Here is a 19,001-nt window from a genome sequence, read left to right as displayed (position 1 = left end):
GAGTTTTAATGAATATGGAATAGTAAAACTAAAATGATTTCCTTCAGAAAGTTTTGGGTTTTTGTTTTGGGGGCCAAACCCAGCAACGTTCAGAACTTACTCGTGTTATTTTAAGATAATTCTCTTGAATCAGTGTGCTGATTTCTTCCTTTCTCTTGGGAAAGATCATTATTTGAATACAGAAATTCCAGAACTGAACCTATTAGTTCCTACATTCCTCAATTCTTTTCCATAATCTTTGTTACTTTACACAACTTCTTTTTCAGATTTCTTCATCATTAATTTCCAATATTTCTATTAATCTTCTAATTTATGCTATCAGAATTTTGATGTCAAGGTCACTGTCACTGTCATCCTGTTGCTCATCAATATGCTCGAGCATATACGCTACGGGTAGCTTGCCAGGCTCTGCTGTGAGGGATGGAGGAATCGAACCCTGGTTGGCCGAGTGCAAGGCAAATGCTCTACCCGCCGTGCTCTTTTAAAAAACAGATTGCTATTTTATAGTCTCTCCTTTTTGCTTCATAACTATATTATCTAATTCCCTAAGAAAGCTAGTGATTCAATTATTTCTGTTTACAAAATGTGTATTTTCTCTAAGATGCTTTGTTCTGTTTAATTTCTATCTTTCATACATTAAAGGGCTCCATCAGGGGCTGGAGCAATAGCACAGTGGGGTAAGGCGTATGCCTTGCACTCGGTCGACCCGAGTTCGATTCCCAGCATCCCATAAGGTCCCCTGAGCATTGCCAGGAGTAATTCCTGAGTGCAGAGCCAGGAGTAACCCCAATCGCCGGATGTGACCCAAAAAGCAAAAAATAAAAAAAATAAAAATAAAGGGCTCCATCAATGACCTAGTTAGATGCTCAGATTTAAGTGAGAGAGAAGAAATAAAATGTTGACTGGGAGTGTTGATAAAAGGGGTGATCTACTGAGGCTTCTATTTAAGGAATCTATGATGACTACATTTGTATGTCTTTCTACTAAAATTTCTTAGATCCATTTATACTGAATGTTCTATGTCAAACCAGTTGGTTTTTCTCCATCGACAGAAATTTGGGGGGGTAATTTTTATTTATTTTACAGATACACACTATTTTCTAATATAAAGCCAATAAATATCCCCTTTTTAGGATAAAACACTTTTGTACTTTCACTTTCTGCGTGCGTGCTGTTCTCTACCATCCCAGGTGAGGTTAGCCTCTGGATGACATTACTGGGTCTACTCCAAAATGGAGGTCTACTTCACGGAAACTCTAACATGTTTTAGTTATGACAAGGAAGACATGATAATTATCACATTATGATTCAAATACAAAATAAAATTTCATGCAATATATTTTAGATGTTATCAATGAAACTCAGGGGGAAGAAGGACCAATTGGACCCTTTGGAGAACTTGGATCAAGAGTAGGTTTCAGGGCTGGAGAGATAGCACAGCGGGTAGGGCGTTTGCCTTGCACGCGGCCGACCCGGGTTCGATTCCCAGCATCCCATATGGTCCCCTGAGCACGGCCAGGGGTAATTCCTGAGTGCAGAGCCAGGAGTAACCCTTGTGCATCGCCAGGTGTGACCCAAAAAGCAAAAAAAAAAAAAAAAGAGTAGGTTTCACATGAATAATTTTCAAGAAGTAATCCTTGAAAAACAACTGCTATGTGATTGTTTATTTAATAAAAGATTTTTAATTATGCAAAGGACACAAATTGTAAGACTTTGTTTGAAAACAAAGTCTTACAATCTCCTAATAAAATAGGTGTAAACTGGAAATTTTCATGGGTATTTTAAATAACATTATGCTTTACTTCATCTTTATTTGTTTCTTCTGTGGTATTGTTGTCTTAATAATTTGTTAAAGTAATATAGTTTCTCAAAATTTGATAGGAAGTTAAATACCTTAATCATTTTAATCATTCTTTTTTAAATTTTTTATTAATTCACCATGAGATACAGTAACAAAAATTTCATGTTTGAACTTCGATCATACAGTCGTCAAACACACATCCCTTCACCAGTGCACATTTTCCACTACCAAAATCCCCAGTATTCCCCCCCTCCCACTTTCCATACCTCCCCCCGCTTGTGTGGCAGACCATTTGCAAGGTATTCTCTCTCTACTTTAGTCACCTCTGGTATTTCGGGACCAGTACTACCTCCCCTTATATCTGCCGAAAATACAATTGCTAGACAATGTGTTTTGTACTGCTTGTTATGGATATAATATAATATCTTTCACACCACGCACTTCAGGAATTCTAAGATTTTAATAATTAAAGTCTGAAGAAATTGCTGCTGAAGGTTGCTCGTGTCCGAGATTCCTGTGTGTGTCTTGGGATTGTGGCCACGCGGGAGCTGGTGCTTCTTGCTGGCTTTTATAAAATGGCGACCGCTGGAGCTCTTAGAGGGCAGGCGGTGGGACGGCACCTGCCCCCATCTGGAGCGGCCCAGTGGAGAAGGCCTATTGCAAAGTCCCGGGCCATCTCTGTTGCAAGTTGCTCAGCTCCGAGATTTCTGTGTGTGTCTCTGGATTGTGGCCACGTGGGAGCTTAAGTAGACAGTGGGCCTTTATCACATTCTGAGTAAGGCTGGAGAGATAGTACAATGGATAGGGTGCATGCCTTGAATGCAGCTGATCCATGTTTGATCCCCAGAATTCCATATGGTCCCCCAAGCACCACCAGGAGCAAAACCAGGAGTAACTCCTGAGCATCTCTAGATGTGGCTCAAAAAACAGGAAGAGTAATAACAACAACAACAACAACAATAATAATACCGGCCCCAAGCAGAGCCCTGGTAGCCAAAAACCTCCAGAACCCAGCCACAACCATGCTCAAGTCCACTCTCCACACGCTCGGACAAGCCTCACTCATGAAGGAACCAACAGAGGAACCCAGGTATGCAGGACCCGTGGATGAGATCTCCAAACCTGCTCAGATTGGGATTGGGCCTCCTCCATCCAGATCCCCAGTTTTCCAGTAGCTTGGCAGTCACACCCACAAACTCCGCCCTCCCCCCCACACCGCCATGTAATTTCATCAACAGCCAAGATTCAGAGACTATAAAACAAAGCTCCCAGAAGAGAGTGACACAATTTTTCCTGGAGTGCGCAGTCTTGAATGTCATTGCACGACCTCTTTATTTTTATTTATTTATTTCCCCCTCACACAGAGCCTGGCAAGCTACCCATGACATATTTGATATGCCAAAAATAGTAACAACATGTGCTCTTCATGTTCCTGGAGCAAGCAGACACCATACTAGCACGTAACAGTGACAAATGAAGACGTCACTCTTGCCCACTCAAGCAAATCGATGAGCAACAGGATGACAGTGATACAGTGATATTTTATATGACAGAGTTGAAACTTAGTTATGTAAATGAGAATAGGCAGTATGCTATGTTATACTAAATAACTTAAATTTATTTACAAAGGTTAAAATCATATGACAATCAATCAACCAAGCTGAGTATTATTATTTCCTGACAAGGCTATTTGCCATTCCTTTAAGTTTTTTTAGAACAAGTAGTATTAAATACATTTGTTGGGTGCCTGCAAGGGGACAGGTTGGGAGGTGGGAGGGAACCTGGGAACATTAGTGGACAGAGGTGGAAACTGGTGGTGAGACTTACAGAAGAACTGCCAATCCTTTACAAGTTCCTTCAGGAAACAGAAAAAATAGAAACACTCCCAAAAATAGTTTCTATGGATCAAACATTATCTTGATACCAAAAGCAGACAGAGACACCACCAAAATAGATTATAGACCTTTATCTCATATTGAATATAAGTGCAAAGATAGTGTTATATTCCTCAGTGCATGAACCAGGAGTAACCCCTGTGCATCACCAGGTGTGACCCAAAAAGTCAAGATAGGAGTACTTCCCCAATGCATTTATACACCTTATATGCTGTCCCTATATGGCTACCCATGACATGTCTCAAAGATAAAGTCTAAACACATTTGGAATTCATATGGAACAATACCCCAACTCTCGTCTGAGAATAGTCAGAAGAGTCATCTTGGGAAAAAAGAAGATGGGAAGCATCATTTTTCACAACTTCAAACTATACTACAAAACAGTAGTAGTTAAAACAACATGGTATTGGAATAGAGATAGATCCACAGATCAATAGAACTGAAAATCCAAAGACAGACCCTCAGGTATATGGTCATTTAATCCTCAATAAATGAGCAAAATTATGAAGTGAAGCAAGGAAAACCTCTTCAGTAAGTGGTGCTGGTCAGCCATATACAAATAATAATGCTAATAATTTAGATCTCTTTCTGATGCCATGCACAAAAATCAAATCAAAATGGGTTAAACACCTCAATATCAATGGGGAATCAATTAGGTACACAGAGAAAAACACAGTCAGATCTCTCCATGATACTGAAACTAGAAGTATCTTCAAAGAAAAAAAACATGTATCAAGCAAGTGGAAGTCAAGGGAAATAGATGGGACTATATTAGACTAAGACGCTTCTGCACCTGAAAGGAAACAAAGACCAGGATACAAAGATCAGCCAGAGTGGGGGAAATAATTTGCCCACCACTCATCCAATAAAGGTTTAATGTCCAAGATTGTATATAAAGCACTGGTAGAACTTTACAAAAAAAAAAAAAAAACCATTGTAAAAGGAGAGATGAACAGAAACTTTCTCAAAGAATAAATACAAATGGCCAAAAAGCACATGAAAAATTGCTCCATATTAACCATCAGAGGCATGCAAATAAAAACAAAAATGAGTATCATCTCTCAGCAAAGAGACTGGCACTCATTTCAAAAAACAATCACACTACACTGTTGGTGTGGGGAAAAGGGACCCTCCTTCACTGCTGGTGGGAATATCAACAGGTCCAGTCTTCTGGGAAAACAATATGGACAGTTCTCAAAAAATTATGAATTGAACTTCTTTATGACCCCTCAAGTCTACTCTGGGAATATACCCTAATGGCCCAAATACACAATGCAGGAAAAACATCTGCACTCCTCTGTTCATTGCAACACTATTCACAACAGCCAAAATCTGGGCACAACCCAATGCCCAAGAAAGATGAGTGGCTAAAGAAGCTATGGTACATCTACACAATGGAATATTATGCAGCCATTACCAAAAAAATGCAGTCATAAAATTTACTGATCCACGGCTGGTCATGGAGAGTATCAGGCTTAGTGAATGAGAGGGACAGACATAGAATGATCACACTCACTTGAGAGCTATAAAGAAACATAGTAGGAGAATAATGCCCAATGACAATAGAAACAAAGGCCAGGTGGGCTGTTCCTTAGTAGAAAGCTTGCCACAATCATTATGGTAAACAAGGGACCACTATGACAGTGACAGTGGGATTTGATTACTCTGGACCAGAACTAGGTACAGAAAGAAAGCAAAGTGATGTGTGTAATACCTTAGCAGTAATAGCAAATTGGTAAATACAACTGGCCAAAAGGCATATGAAAAATTGCTCCGTATCACTAGTCATTAGGGAAATATGATCAAAACAACAATGAGATATCATGTAACACCACAGAGACTGGCATACATCAAAAAGAGCAAGAACAACCAGTGCTGAGGTAGATGTGGGGAAAAGGGGATTCTCATACAGTGTTGGTGGGAATGCCACCTGGTCCAATCTTTTTGGAAAACAATATGGGCATTTCTCAAAAAATGAGAAATTGGGCTTCCATGTGACCCAGCAATAGCATTTCTGCAAACATACCCTGGGGGCCAAAAAACACAGCAGAAAACACAGTCTGCACTTCTGTGTTAATTGCAGCACTGTTCACCAGAGACAGAATCTAGAAACAACCTAAGTATCTGAGCAAAGATGATTGGATAAAGAAGCCATGAGATATCTACACAATGAAATGTTATGCAGCCATCAGGAAAAATGAAGTCATGAAATTTGCTTATAAACAGATGGCCATGGAGAGCATCATGCTGAGTGAAGTGAATGGGACAGACATAGAATGACAGCATTCATTTTGGGGATACAAAAAGCTAGTATGAGACTATTACCCCCGGAGAGTAGAAATGAGGAATAGGAGCACTGTTTCAGGGCTGAAAGCCTACCCACAATTGGTAGGGAGAGGGCAGTCAGGATAGAGACGGAAATGCTGTGACAATGATAGTTGGAAATGATCACTCTGGACAAGAACTGAGTGCTGAAAATAGATAAGGGGCAAGACATAATTTACCTTGCCCAGAGCGGCTTTGGCGAGAGTCTACACTTGACTGCCTTCGATCTGATGGCTCTTCGCTCCCTCCATCTGCATAAAATTAGAAGAACAAAAGCAAATAATAAAACATTGATATACTATCTTTTCTGATATTATGTGTATCTTAAAAGTACCCCATTATTTGTTTATATTTCTCATGAAATTTTAAACTCCTTATAAATGAGGATTTTTCCTCTATAGAGCAAAGATTCTTTTATTTTTGTGGGGAAGATTTACACACTCCTCTTCAAGTACAAAGAAAATAAGGTTGTTCTTCTCTCCTACTATACACATACACTCTAACTTGTATATAAGGAAGAAATGTTATCAACCCAATAACTCATACATGTGTGTCAGGTATTTACATTAAGATTTCCTTGTGAATTTGTCCAGGGCTCTTAAGCTGGCTAGCAAAATAACACTTGACAATGAGTTCAAAATAGATAGTAACAATAAATAATTTGGCAGAAAATACCTGTGTTTCTGAAATTCAATGTGTCACAGCACTTTAAGAAAATGCAAAACTTTTTAGATGAACTGGAGATTTACTCAGAGTCATAAAATAACTTATTATAGTAGAGATATAAAAAATGAAAGGGAGCCATATGTTTTGTCCTGATATGAAAATAACTTTCAAAATATAAATCAGGGACCAGAGAGACAGTATAACTGGTGGAGCTTGCTTTACACATGGTTTGATCCTAGGCACTAATTTGTTCCCTGAAGTACTTCCAAGAGTGACTCCTGAGTGCAGAGCTAGGAGAAAGCCTGAATCACAACCAGATGGGCCCCAAAACAAAATAAAATACAAATCAATTTAATTGTTTGGTCAGGTATTATACTAAAAAAATGTATTATATACTTACACATGTTGACAAAATAAGTCCAATACAAATGTAATAAATTTGGACATGATGGGGGGGGGGAACTCCACAAATCTATAATATGTTATCACCCCTGGATGACTGCTCTGCCTCTTGAAATCAAAATCTAAACTCTATTTCTTTTATTAAGAGAAAGTTTCTGTAAATTCTTACAAATTTTACGGCAAATTCCAAGTAAGCAGTTATATGACAATATGGATTTTCCTTACAAGTCATGGCATTTCAATGGGGCCAATACACTCTTGTTTTTGTGTTTTTAATCCCTCCAGGAATCTTCCATCCTTTACTGAGGATGAGCAATCAAGATGAACAAGAACTTTCCTCTCTCCAACTTGCATTTAAAAATGGAGAGAAAAGCAGATAATTACTGATTTATCTGTCAGGTGTTTTTTGTGGAAAAATAATGAGAGTGACAAGGTTAACATAGTATCCCTAAAATATATCAAAATATATGTTCTCATAAACCAATACTACCTCAATAAAAAAAAAAATTTAATGAAGACTGTGTAATCACCAGGCAACTAAGAAATCTGTGGCTCTCTCTCACCACCTGTGTTTGGTTGTCTCAAGCCACTTCCCCACCCGGGATAGCCAATGCCATGGGCAGACGAAGGAGGAAACGAGGGCCAGGCTGGTTGGTGACCAGTTGCCGCTTGTTCCATTCTCTCCACATGTCTGCTCCAATGTTACTAAGTCCCTCATTCCCATCTTCTTTCTCCCTCACTCATCTCTCTGCGCTCAAACGCTCAGCCTTGGTCTCAGTCTCTCACTAACTCCCCACCTTGGCAATAGTGACCACAACAGGTCCAATCAACATATCAAAGCCCTTCCTGATAGCCCATCAGGCTCAAAGGCAAAAATACCACTTAGGGTTTATCCTTCCCTTAGTCCAATAACTTAATTAACATCTTAATTCTACTTAATATTCATTATTTTGTATGGACATATTAAGCCTATAGGGTGGCTCTCCTGTGGACATCTCACTATAGATCTCAGACTACAGTGCTCAGGCCAGATTAACCCTTCCTAACTCTGGCAGGGTCCTAATCCAGATGTTTCTTTTTGGATCATGACAGAATTTGTCCATGATCATGCTCTTAACTTAAAGTTAAGTATTATTGGCGCTTTGGCCTGGCCCATTTCGATGCCAGGTTAGCTCACAGCTTGCCCTGGGTCCATCCAGTCCCTCACTGGAACCCTGCTTTGGGGGTGCTAGGAAGTAAAGGCAACTGAGGCTTAAGTGGAGAGAACAGATGTCCAGGAGTAAATATCATTTGGAGTCAATTAACTCCCAAGTTACAAAAGCATAGCATTAACTGTCTTCCTGTGTCTACACAAAAAGGACATTGCTCTGAATTGACTATGCAAAGGATTTAAAAAGAACAGAAAAGCAATATTTACAAGTTAACAGAGTCTGATTAGGAGATAAAGGTGATTGACTGGTCGCAGAAGCAGAGCAAAAAGAAAGAGATTACAAGGAAACACAGAGGAATGGGAGCACTGTGATGGGAGTAACCCAATAAACCTAAGCTCCCTGTGGCAAAGCAAAACCAATGTTATCCTACAGAAGATGAAATTTTTGTTTTGTTTTCTTTTTTGGGTCACACCTGGCGATGCACAGGGGTTACTCCTGGCTCATGCACTCAGGAATTACTCCTGGCGGTGCTTGGGGGACCATATGAGATGCTGGAAATCGAATCTGGGTCTGCTGCATGCAAGGCAAATGCCCTACCCACTGTGCTATTGCTCCAGCCCCTGAAACTGATTTTTAACCCAAGGCTATATTTAATTCTTAATACAAATTTCTACTCAGACTTTCATTACTAAGTACTTTTTACTATTTTGTTCCCATTTCATTTTCTTTCCGTAACAATAAGAGCAAAGATCAAGTTAAAGCAATGTGTCCTTTATAGAATAGCATAAACTAATAAAGTTATGAAGTCTTAAAATATTAATTTAACCTCACTAAGTATTTCCTATAGACAATCTAAAGATTTGTTTTCTACACTAAACAACTTTTGAGGGACCCAAGGAAGGCACAGTGGCTAATAATGCCTACCTTACAAACACAAGGTCAAGAGTTAGCTTCCCCTTCACAGTTTACTTAGGTGACTGGGCCCTGGGGAACACCCCCTCTTCCTCCCATGCACTAAATATGCAATATCTGGCACATGTAATCAGGAAGTGACTTGCAGCATGAGCACAACTAAATGAATGTAACACCTGGTGAGAAGATGTGAAAGCACAGCAGCTGAAATGCATAGTGGAGAGCACCACTGGCCACATGTGTGAGGATCACAACCAAGTGTGTGTGACACCCCAAGTCATCACAATACAACAAATGGAAGTGAAGGAGAGAAAAACAAAGAGAGAAATCAACCCTCGCCTCCCTCCCTGCCAAATAGTGTCTTTTTAACAAAAATATTAAGTTCCTGACAGTGCTTTGACAATGAAATGGCAAAACGTACCCACAAATAATTATTATTTTGGATTATATCATTATCATGAGTTTGGAATTACTCCATCAACTCTTCAACAGACCATCCCCTCCCAGGTATGTCTGCGCCTTACCAGAGGATATTACTATTATTTTTTAAAATTCGGTATATCAGGCATAAAATTTAGTACCTAACAGGGACAGAGCAATAGTACAACAGATAGGGCATTTGCCTTGCACACAGCCGACCCATGTTTGATCCCTGGCATTCCATATAATCACCTGCGCTCCCCAGGATTGATTCCTGGGCCCAGAGAGCTGGAGTAACTTTGCCAATTATGCCAGTTATGACCCAAAAACCTTTAAGAAAATTCTCTAGTACCATAGTTAGGGAACTGAAGGCCCTGTTTTGCATTCATTCCTAACTTTTTTACGTGAAATCTATCACTGCAAATTTTAAGTATTAGTGATTTACTGGGAATTCAAGAAAAAATGCTGCCTTAACAAGACAAAAGAAAATCAAACTCTTTTAAATGCTTACAAGTATGAAAACATGATATGTTTTCTATTTTTAAATGAAATGATCAATGCTTATTACATTGACAAATCAATTACTCTTGCCAAATCAGCACGTAAGAGGGAAACATTTTGTTTTATCACTGTGATATACAGTTACAAAGCTCTCATGATTGAGTTTCACTCATAAAATGATCGAACACCCATCTCTCCACCAGTGTACATTTTCTACCACCAATGTCCCCAGTAACCCTACTGCCACCCATATGACCCCACCCCCTGCCTCTATGGCAGACAATTTCCTCTTTCTCTCTCTCCTTTTGGGCATTATGGTTTGCAATACAGATACTGAGAGGCCATCATGTTTGGTCAGCACACATCTCCCATCCTAAGTGATCCCTCCAACCATCACTGTCTTAGTGATCCCTTCTCTATCCCAGCTGCCTTCTCCCCCAGCTCATAAGGCAGGCTTCCAAACTGTGGAGCAATCCTCCTGGCCCTTGTCTCTACTGTCCATAGGTGTTAGTCTCATATTATATTATTCTACATTCCACAAATGAGTACAGTCATTCTATGCCTGTCGAGAGGGAAGCATTGCTATGGTGTCATAGAAATTACACTATAGCAAGCAAGATCCCTGATCTACCTGTTTAATGTTTCTAAAAAATAACTTTTAAACAAGTAAGAGCAACAGTACAGGAGGGAGGGCACTTGCCTTGCATGTGGCTGACCTGAGTTCGATCCCTAGCACCACATGACTCCCTGAGCCTTGACAGAGTACAAAAGTGATCCCTATGCACAGTCAAGCATTAAGTTCTGAACAACATCAGGTATAGACCCCCCCCAAACAAACAAACAAAAACATATGGAGACATATCTCTCTAGAATATGCTGCATTTAACATAGATATCTCTTGAAGTGGACTGGAGCAATAGCACAGTGGGTAGGGGGTTCGCCTTGCATGCAGTCGACCCGGGTTTGATTCCTCTGTCCCTCTCAGAGAGCTACCGAGAATATCCTGCAAGCTACAGAGAGTATCCTGCATGCATGGCAGAGCCTGACAAGCTACCCGTGGCATATTCGATATGCCAAAAAACAGTAACAACAAGTCTCACAATGGAGATGTTACTGGTGCCCGCTCGAGCAAATCGATGGACAATGGGAAGATGGTGTTACAGTGCTATAGTTCTTGAAGTAAGGTGGAGAATAAAGAGAAACTGTCAGTGGTTTTCAACTCTAGTTAAATGCATATATGAGGCTCTGTTCTAACAAAAGTTTATTTAGGAGGGCTAGAGAGATAGTACTACAAGGTAAGACACTAACTAAGCTGACATTCCCTATAGCAGCTGCATCCTGCTCATATTCCCAGCACAACCAGGTGTCACTCCTGAACACAGAGCCTGAAATAGTCCATTGAGCCCTGCAGGTGTGCCCCACCCAAACCACACACACACAATTGTTAGTGTAGGACAGAGAGATAATGCAGTGGCTAAGACACTTGCTTCACACCTGACCGACCTGGGTCTGATCCCCTAGCAACATATATGGCTCTCTGAACACCTCCAGGAGTGATCCCTGAGTGCAGAGCCAAGAGTAAGACTTGAGCAGAGCTGGGTGTGGCTTCCAAACCGAAATAAACACAAAACAAAATTTATGGACTCTAAAATTTAAATCTTACATAATATTCACATGTAACAGAATGTCCCTTCTAAATTTTGATCTTATATAAAGAACATTAGTGTACCACATCAAAACAGACACTGGTAGTGGGAAAGTTTTCTGACCCCTGATCTGGTAGCATAGAGATCAGAGAGAAGGCCAATTAAAGCTATCTCTATGAAAAGGAACGATGTGAACTAAGGTAAGGGCAGTAAAGATGGTAGGCAAGCTCCCCCAATAAAGTCTAACGTGCTCTGGGATCACTGGAAATTTAATGGCAACAGAGACTCAAGGTCTTTGTTTTGGCTCTCTGCAGATTAACTTTTGGGAATAAAATCTAAAAATTCCCTGAAAACGCCTTGAAGAAACAAAGATCCCATTGCTTAATTACATGTTTTATCTCAATATTCCCTTTGGCCAAGAAAAGCATTTATGAAATAACTAAAAATGGAATGCATTGTGAAAGATAAGGTTTTCCCCTAACGAAGGCTTTATTGTTCTTGAAGGGATCAAAGCTGCAATCTTAACCTTATTAGCTCTATGTACTGTAGGGCAGATTACATAAGTATAAATAAGAATGATTTAGTCTTGATATTCTAGTTCTTACCATAAAGAATGCACTTTAAAATCTTAATATATAAATTACAGATTAATGCTATCTCACATTTTCATGAAAAATGAGTACATACATCACTGCTGCAGCTTGAAAAACAAAGGGAAGAAGAAAATGTTAAATTCTCCCTGCAATCAACAAAATTCAGACTGTAGGAGATTCTCCAGATCAAACAAAGTTCTTTTAACAGAGAGGGGGAGAAAACATTACTAAGTCCTAAATTACTGTAGAACAAAGATTCAGTTTTATCAAAATAGAAAATATGCCAGAATGATATAGTATTTTTATTACACAATAAGAAATAGGGGCTGGAGCATAGCACAGCAGTAGGGTATTTGCCTTTCACGTGGCCGACCCAGGTTCGATTCCTCCGCCCCTCTCGGAGAGCCTGGCAAGCTACCGAGAGTATCGCATCTGCATGGCAGAGCCCGGCAAGCTACCCGTGGCATACTGGATATGCCAAAAACAGTAACAATAAGTCTCACAATGAGAGACGTTACTGGTGCCCACTCGAACAAATCAATGAGCAACGGGATGACAGTGACAGTGACAATAAGAAATAGAAATATAATCCTAGTTGAGCCAGAGAGATAGTAAGGGTCAAGGCACTTGAACTGCTCATGCTGACCCTGATTCAAACCCATGTACCTCACAGTGCCCAGAGCACCACCTGGTGTGGCCCCAAATCCCTAGATAAGTAATGACTTTAACAACATAATCCAAATTAATTTTCCTTCTAGTGATCATTTAATTTTTCATGCAAGTATCCTTACCCCATGCTTTACATTACATACATTACAATAAAGTTTTATATTCAGAAATGCATTTGATTTTTATTTTTCTGTTTCTCTACATGAATAAAATTATATATACATCACATTCTCTATTTTTCAAATCCAAATATGTATTTTCTTTTTTTTCAAAGTTTTTTATTGGACATAGATCAGTACAAAGCTGTTCAATATTGGATTTCAGTCATACAATGATCCAACACCCATCCCTCCACCAATGTACATTTCTCACTACCAATGTCCCTATTTCTCTCCTACATCCACCAACACTCCCCCACCCCACCCCACCCCAGTCTTCCTCTATGGCAGGCACTTTTCTTCTTTCTCTCTCTCTCTCCTTTTGTATATTATGGTTTGAAATACAGGTACTAAGAGGTCATCATGTTTGTTCAGGGCGTTCAGTATTTTTATCAGGAAGGTAAGGCTGAAGTAGCTTTTTTAACTGAGTGACAGCTTTGGGTTATGATGTGACTGCCAAGACTTCCTTCCAGAAGTAAAGGGAGGTCAGTGGAGGTAGCCAATCCTGACTCTGAGAAAGCCTGGAGATTTTAGTCACAAAACCCTCATACCCTAATTTTCAGCAGATTATATCTCAGTGAGATGGTGGAGTCTGGTCCAGGGCATGGCAGCAATTTGGGATTGTAGAAGCAAGTGGCTGCCAGGGGCTCCACTTGGATGGCCACCAGGCTGACACATCCTTCTAATTTATTCTGGTTGTAGACCTTGTGCAGGTCTGAGATTAACTGCAGCTTCAAAACATGTAATTGAGGCCAAAGTGATAATACAACAGGTAGTGATGGGCGGCCCTGGTTCAATCAGTCTCAGACACTACTTATGGTTTTCTGAGTTCGGCCAGGAGTGATCACTAAATGCAGAGCCGACAGTAAACCCTGAACACAGCTGGCTGGAGCACCTAAACCAAACCAAACCAATAAACATGTCTCTGAACCAAAATGATAATACACAGGTAGGGTGCTTGCCTAGCACGTAGCCAACCTGGGTTCAATCCCAGGAATCCCATAAGGTCCCCCATGCCCTGTCCAGAGTATCCCTGAGTACAGAGATATGAGTAAGCTGTGAGTACAACCAGGTGACCCAAAAACAAAAACAAAAACAATTTTTAAAACACCATGTCCCTGAGGTATGTGAAAACACAAATAAAATAGACATTACCCTTCACTAGCATTGTCTTCATAATAAAAGGAGAAATTAAAAAGCTTCAAATAATATTAAATTTTCACACTCTGCAAAATTTCAGGGTATCAATAAAAAAAACTGGAATAAAGCAGGCAAGAAATGTTTTAAAACACTTTTTTTTTTTGCTTTTAGGGTCACACCTGGCAATGCACAGGGGTTACTCCTGGCTCTGCACTCAGGAATTACCCCGGTGGTGCTCAGGGGACCATATGGGATACTGGGATTCGAACCCAGGTTGGCCGAGTGCAAGGCAAACGCCCTACCCACTGTGCTATCGCTCCAGCCCCTAAAACACTTTCAAATCAATAAGCCAGTAACAAATCAAAAAGTTAACAATTTTGACATAATCATAATCTTAAATGGTTGAATTGCTGAAATATAAAAAAGGTTACATTTGTGACTGAAAGTTTTTCACATTTTAGCCTTACTTCAGAGATAAATTACTAGGTATAAGTAAATAGATGCATGGGCCAGAGTGACAGTACAGCAGGAAGGGCATTTGCCTTGCATGAGGATGACCTGGGTTCAATCCCTGGCATTCTATATGGTCCCCCAAGCACCACCAGGAATAATTCCAGAGCTAGGGGTAACCCCTGAGCATCACCAGGTGTGACCCAAAAAGCCAAAAAAAAGTAAACAGATAAAGTTTGTGTGGTTTTATTTTCTTTTTTTTTATAGTTTATTTTTAATTAGTGAGTCAACGTGAGGGTACAGTTACAGATTTATACATTTTTGTGCTCATGTTTCTCCCTTACAGAGTTTGATAACCCATCCCTTCACCAGTGCCCATTCTCCACCACCAGTAAACCCAACATCCCACCCCCCCTTCCCAGTCCCGTCTCCCCCCACCCCACCCTGCCACTATGGCAGGGAATTCCCTTTTGTTCTCTCTCTCTGGTTAGGTGTTGTGGTTTGCAATAAAGGTGTTGAGTGGCCATTGCGTTCAGTCTCTAGTCTATATTTGGCCCGCATCATCTTTCCCCCACATGACCAACAACCACATTTTACTTGCTGTTCCCTTCTCTGAGTTGCCCAGAATGAGAGAACAGCCTCCAAGCCATGGTGACAACCTCCTGGTACTTATTTCTACTATTCTTGGGTGTTCGTCTTATAGTCTATTATTCTATATTCCACAGATGAGTGCAATCTTTCTATGTCTGTCTCTCTCTTTCTGACTCATTTCACTTAGCATGATACTTTCCATGTAGATCCACTTATATGCAAACGTCATGACCTCATTTTTTCTAACAGCTGCATAGTATTCCATTGTATATATTTTTGTGTGGTTTTAAATAAGAAAGTATAGCTTCAAGATACTGTAGAAAAATTTGAAACATTTTTCACTTTTTAAGTATTTATGGAACCAAAGAATACGAATGAGCAGAGTTCCAGCCTTGCCGGGAGTAATCCCTAAGCAGAGCCAGGAGTAAACCCTGAGCAAAGCAGGGTGTGGCCCAAAAACCATAGAAAAAGTAAAGGAAGGGAAGGAAGGGAAGGAAGGGAAGGGAGGAAGGGAGGAAGGGAGGGAGGGAGGGAGGGAGGGAGGGACGAAGAGAGGAAGGGAGGGAGGGAGGAAGGAAGGAAGGAAGGAAGGAAGGAAGGAAGGAAGGAAGGAAGGAAGGAAGGAAGGAAGGAAGGAAGGAAGGAAGGAAGGAAGGAGTGATATACAGTAATATAAATAATTTTGCTTTAGTCAACACAATTTCTTAAGTAGAGTAAGATTTCCTAGAATGGGAACACTAAGACAATGGGGAAGGGAAAGTGCCTGCCACACAGAGGCAGATTCAGGGGGCAGGAGGGAACAGGGGGCATAGATGGAAGGTAGTAGGCAGGCAATGGTGAAGAGAATGGTGTTGGAACAATCTATGCCTGAAACTCAATCAACAACATCTTTGGAGGGGGCCAGAGAAATTGCTCAGTGGCCTTGCATGCGGCCAACCTCGGTTCAATCCAACTCATCCCATATGGTTCTCCCAAACCCTCCAGGAATATTTCCTGAGTAAAGAGCCAGGAGCACCACCAGGCATAGCACAAAACAAACCAAACAAAAACATCGTTGTATCTTTGTAACTCACAGTGACTTAACTGGAAAAAAAAAAAAAGACCTCCCGCACATAGCACATAACTGACATCTATGTTTAAGTAACAAACAAAAGACCTTCAGTCAGCCAATAAGTCACTTGCATAATACTGATTACCTCACCCCAGAAGGTATATTGGTAGAACAGGGTTGTTTTGCCTGTCAAGTTAGAATTTACTCTAACTTGAGTTAAAGACTTATTCTAATACACACTATTAAATTTACAGACAAAACCCTACTGATATAACTGATGTAAGGGAGAAAAAAGGAAGACTTTGCAACTTGAAGGATTAGTTTTTACAACCAAGACCTGTTTTGAGGTTTGAGATCAGGAACATTTTTTTTTTGTCTTGTATTTTAATCAGCACTGAGTTAAACTCAGTAAACAATGTAAAAAATGTACTTCAAGCACAAAAATACTGTTAGTGGACTTATTATAATTTTAAAGGTGAATTTCTTTAATGTCACAAGGAGAATTACCTCACAAAGTAGAGAGTTTTGAGTTAAGTTTATTAAAACTATACTAAAATAATCCTGGTAGATACCAACTATCCTACATTAAACAGTACAGATTCATAATGTTACAGGGATGTGGAGAAAACTGAACTCATGGCCAGGTCTGTACCCCAGTGATAGAGCAACTACCTTTGAGGTCCACGACTGGTTCAATTCCCAGCACCAAAAGAGAGTGATCATAACCATTTATTATCAAGGAAAAGCAAAGCAAAACAAAAATGAGATATTACCTCACATCAGTAAGGATGGCATGTATCAAAAAGACATAAAACAGGGGCCAGAGAGATAGACAATCAAGTGTAGTAAAGTGGGTAAGGCACTTGATCTTATACACAGCTGATCCAGATTTGATCCTTGGCATTCCATATGGTACCCTGAGCCCACCAGATGATCTCACGCATATGTGGTGTACAAAGAAACAAATCAAGGAACTAGCCAATGTCCAATAAAAACGAACAAACTCATACACTATAGCCACAAAACAGATTATCAAGGTAAGGGTGATGGGTGTATTAAAAGTATTCACTAGACAGTGGTGGAAAGATATTAGCACTGGTGGTGGTTGTAATATGGTAACACTGTACCCTTAAAACTTATAAACATTTATACTGGGGGGAATAAGTATCAACTACATAGAGATAATTCCATAACTTCTGACTTTCTGTAAAGGAATGTAAAAGAAATCTAATATGAAAGTGCCTAACCAACTAAAAAAGTTTCTTTCCTGCAAATAGGGTGTACTTTAAATGATGTTCCTTTCAACACAGGGTCAAAATATTATAGTTGAAAAATAATTAACTTAAGTGACCTTGAATTTGGTAGACAAAGCCCACATTTAGTGTTTATACATAAATAATGTGGTAGAGCAAATACATTACATTTTATGAATTAAGATTTTGAAGCTAGATGTCTTCAATCTTCCTTTAGACACTTAAATACAAAACCTAATAAACAGGCATGAATTATGTAAATCCAAGGCATGGAAAGCAATCATGGAGTACTGGGATAGTGTTACTACCATTCACAAAGTTAAAAGATAAAGCTAACACTGTGTTAAAACAAATGTAGAGAAATGGGACCTCTCAAGAACCTTACAAATATAGAATTACTGATGAAAACTACCCTACCCTGTCTTTTGGCTATAGCTATATAATTTATTTTATAGCTATATAATTTAATGAATGTTTTTCATCAAGAAACAAGGGCTCAGTAAACTAGCCCACAAGACAAATCTAACCTGCTTTATACATATGAGTATGTACTGGTTTGGGAAGCCACATAGAGGTATTTGTGGATTACTCTCAGCTTTGTGCTCAGCAGCTGCTCCCGGAGATGCTCAGATCATGTGGTGTTGGGGGTCAAACCCAGGCCTTCTGCATGCAAAGCATGTGCTCTATCCATTTGAGCTATATCCAATGCCTCTGCCATATTTTTCTGAGTATCCAATGAGCTAGTAATGGTTTTTATATTTTAAAAATAACTTTTAAACATCATAAGACTAGTAGCACTGTAGCACTGTCTGTCCCATAGTTCATCGATTTGCTTGAGGGAGCACCAGTAACGTCTCCATTGTGAGACTTCTTGTTACTGTTTTTAGCATATCGAATATGCCACAGGTAGCTTGCCAGGCTCTGCCGTGTGGGCAAGATACTCTTGATAGCTTGCCAGGCTCTCTGAGAGGGATGGAGGAATCGAACCCGGGTTGGCTGCATGCAAGGCAAATGCCCTACCCACTGTGCTATCACCCCAGTCCATCAGTAAACTATGATTACTGTCATATTAGAATGATAACAGTCCCATAGCTATAACAGTGATTCCATAAACCTGCCCCCAGAGTAAGAAATTCTGAGTCAAGTTTTCTGAAACTTGTAATCACAAAATCCTAAATAATTAAATCCACTATATTCTTACAGAACCATACTAGCTGATGATATTTATAGAGGAAATGCAACAAAAGACCTCAACACATTTATTCATATCATTTCCTCTGCAGGATACCTCACTTAGTATTTAATGAAACTGTATCACTGTCACTGTCATCCCGTTGTTCATAGATTTGCTCGAGCAGGCACCAGTAACATCTCCAG

General features: G+C 39.9%; 1 protein-coding gene across 7 annotated transcripts in view; it reads right to left on the bottom strand.

Moving 5' to 3' along the window:
* The window catches only part of TANC2 (tetratricopeptide repeat, ankyrin repeat and coiled-coil containing 2), a 379,564-nt gene that overhangs the window by 258,918 nt on the left and 101,645 nt on the right, over positions 1–19,001 (bottom strand). For all 7 annotated transcript variants that reach the window (XM_055131292.1, XM_055131293.1, XM_055131294.1 and 4 more), the window contains one exon: positions 6,201–6,272. In XM_055131292.1, coding sequence (XP_054987267.1) covers positions 6,201–6,272 — 72 coding nt within the window. The remainder of the gene's footprint in view (positions 1–6,200; positions 6,273–19,001) is intronic.

Source organism: Sorex araneus, chromosome 3, assembly GCF_027595985.1.
Source record: "Sorex araneus isolate mSorAra2 chromosome 3, mSorAra2.pri, whole genome shotgun sequence".
In the NCBI taxonomy this organism is placed as follows: Eukaryota; Metazoa; Chordata; class Mammalia; order Eulipotyphla; family Soricidae; genus Sorex; species Sorex araneus.
This window is presented reverse-complemented; position numbering and strand designations above follow the sequence as displayed.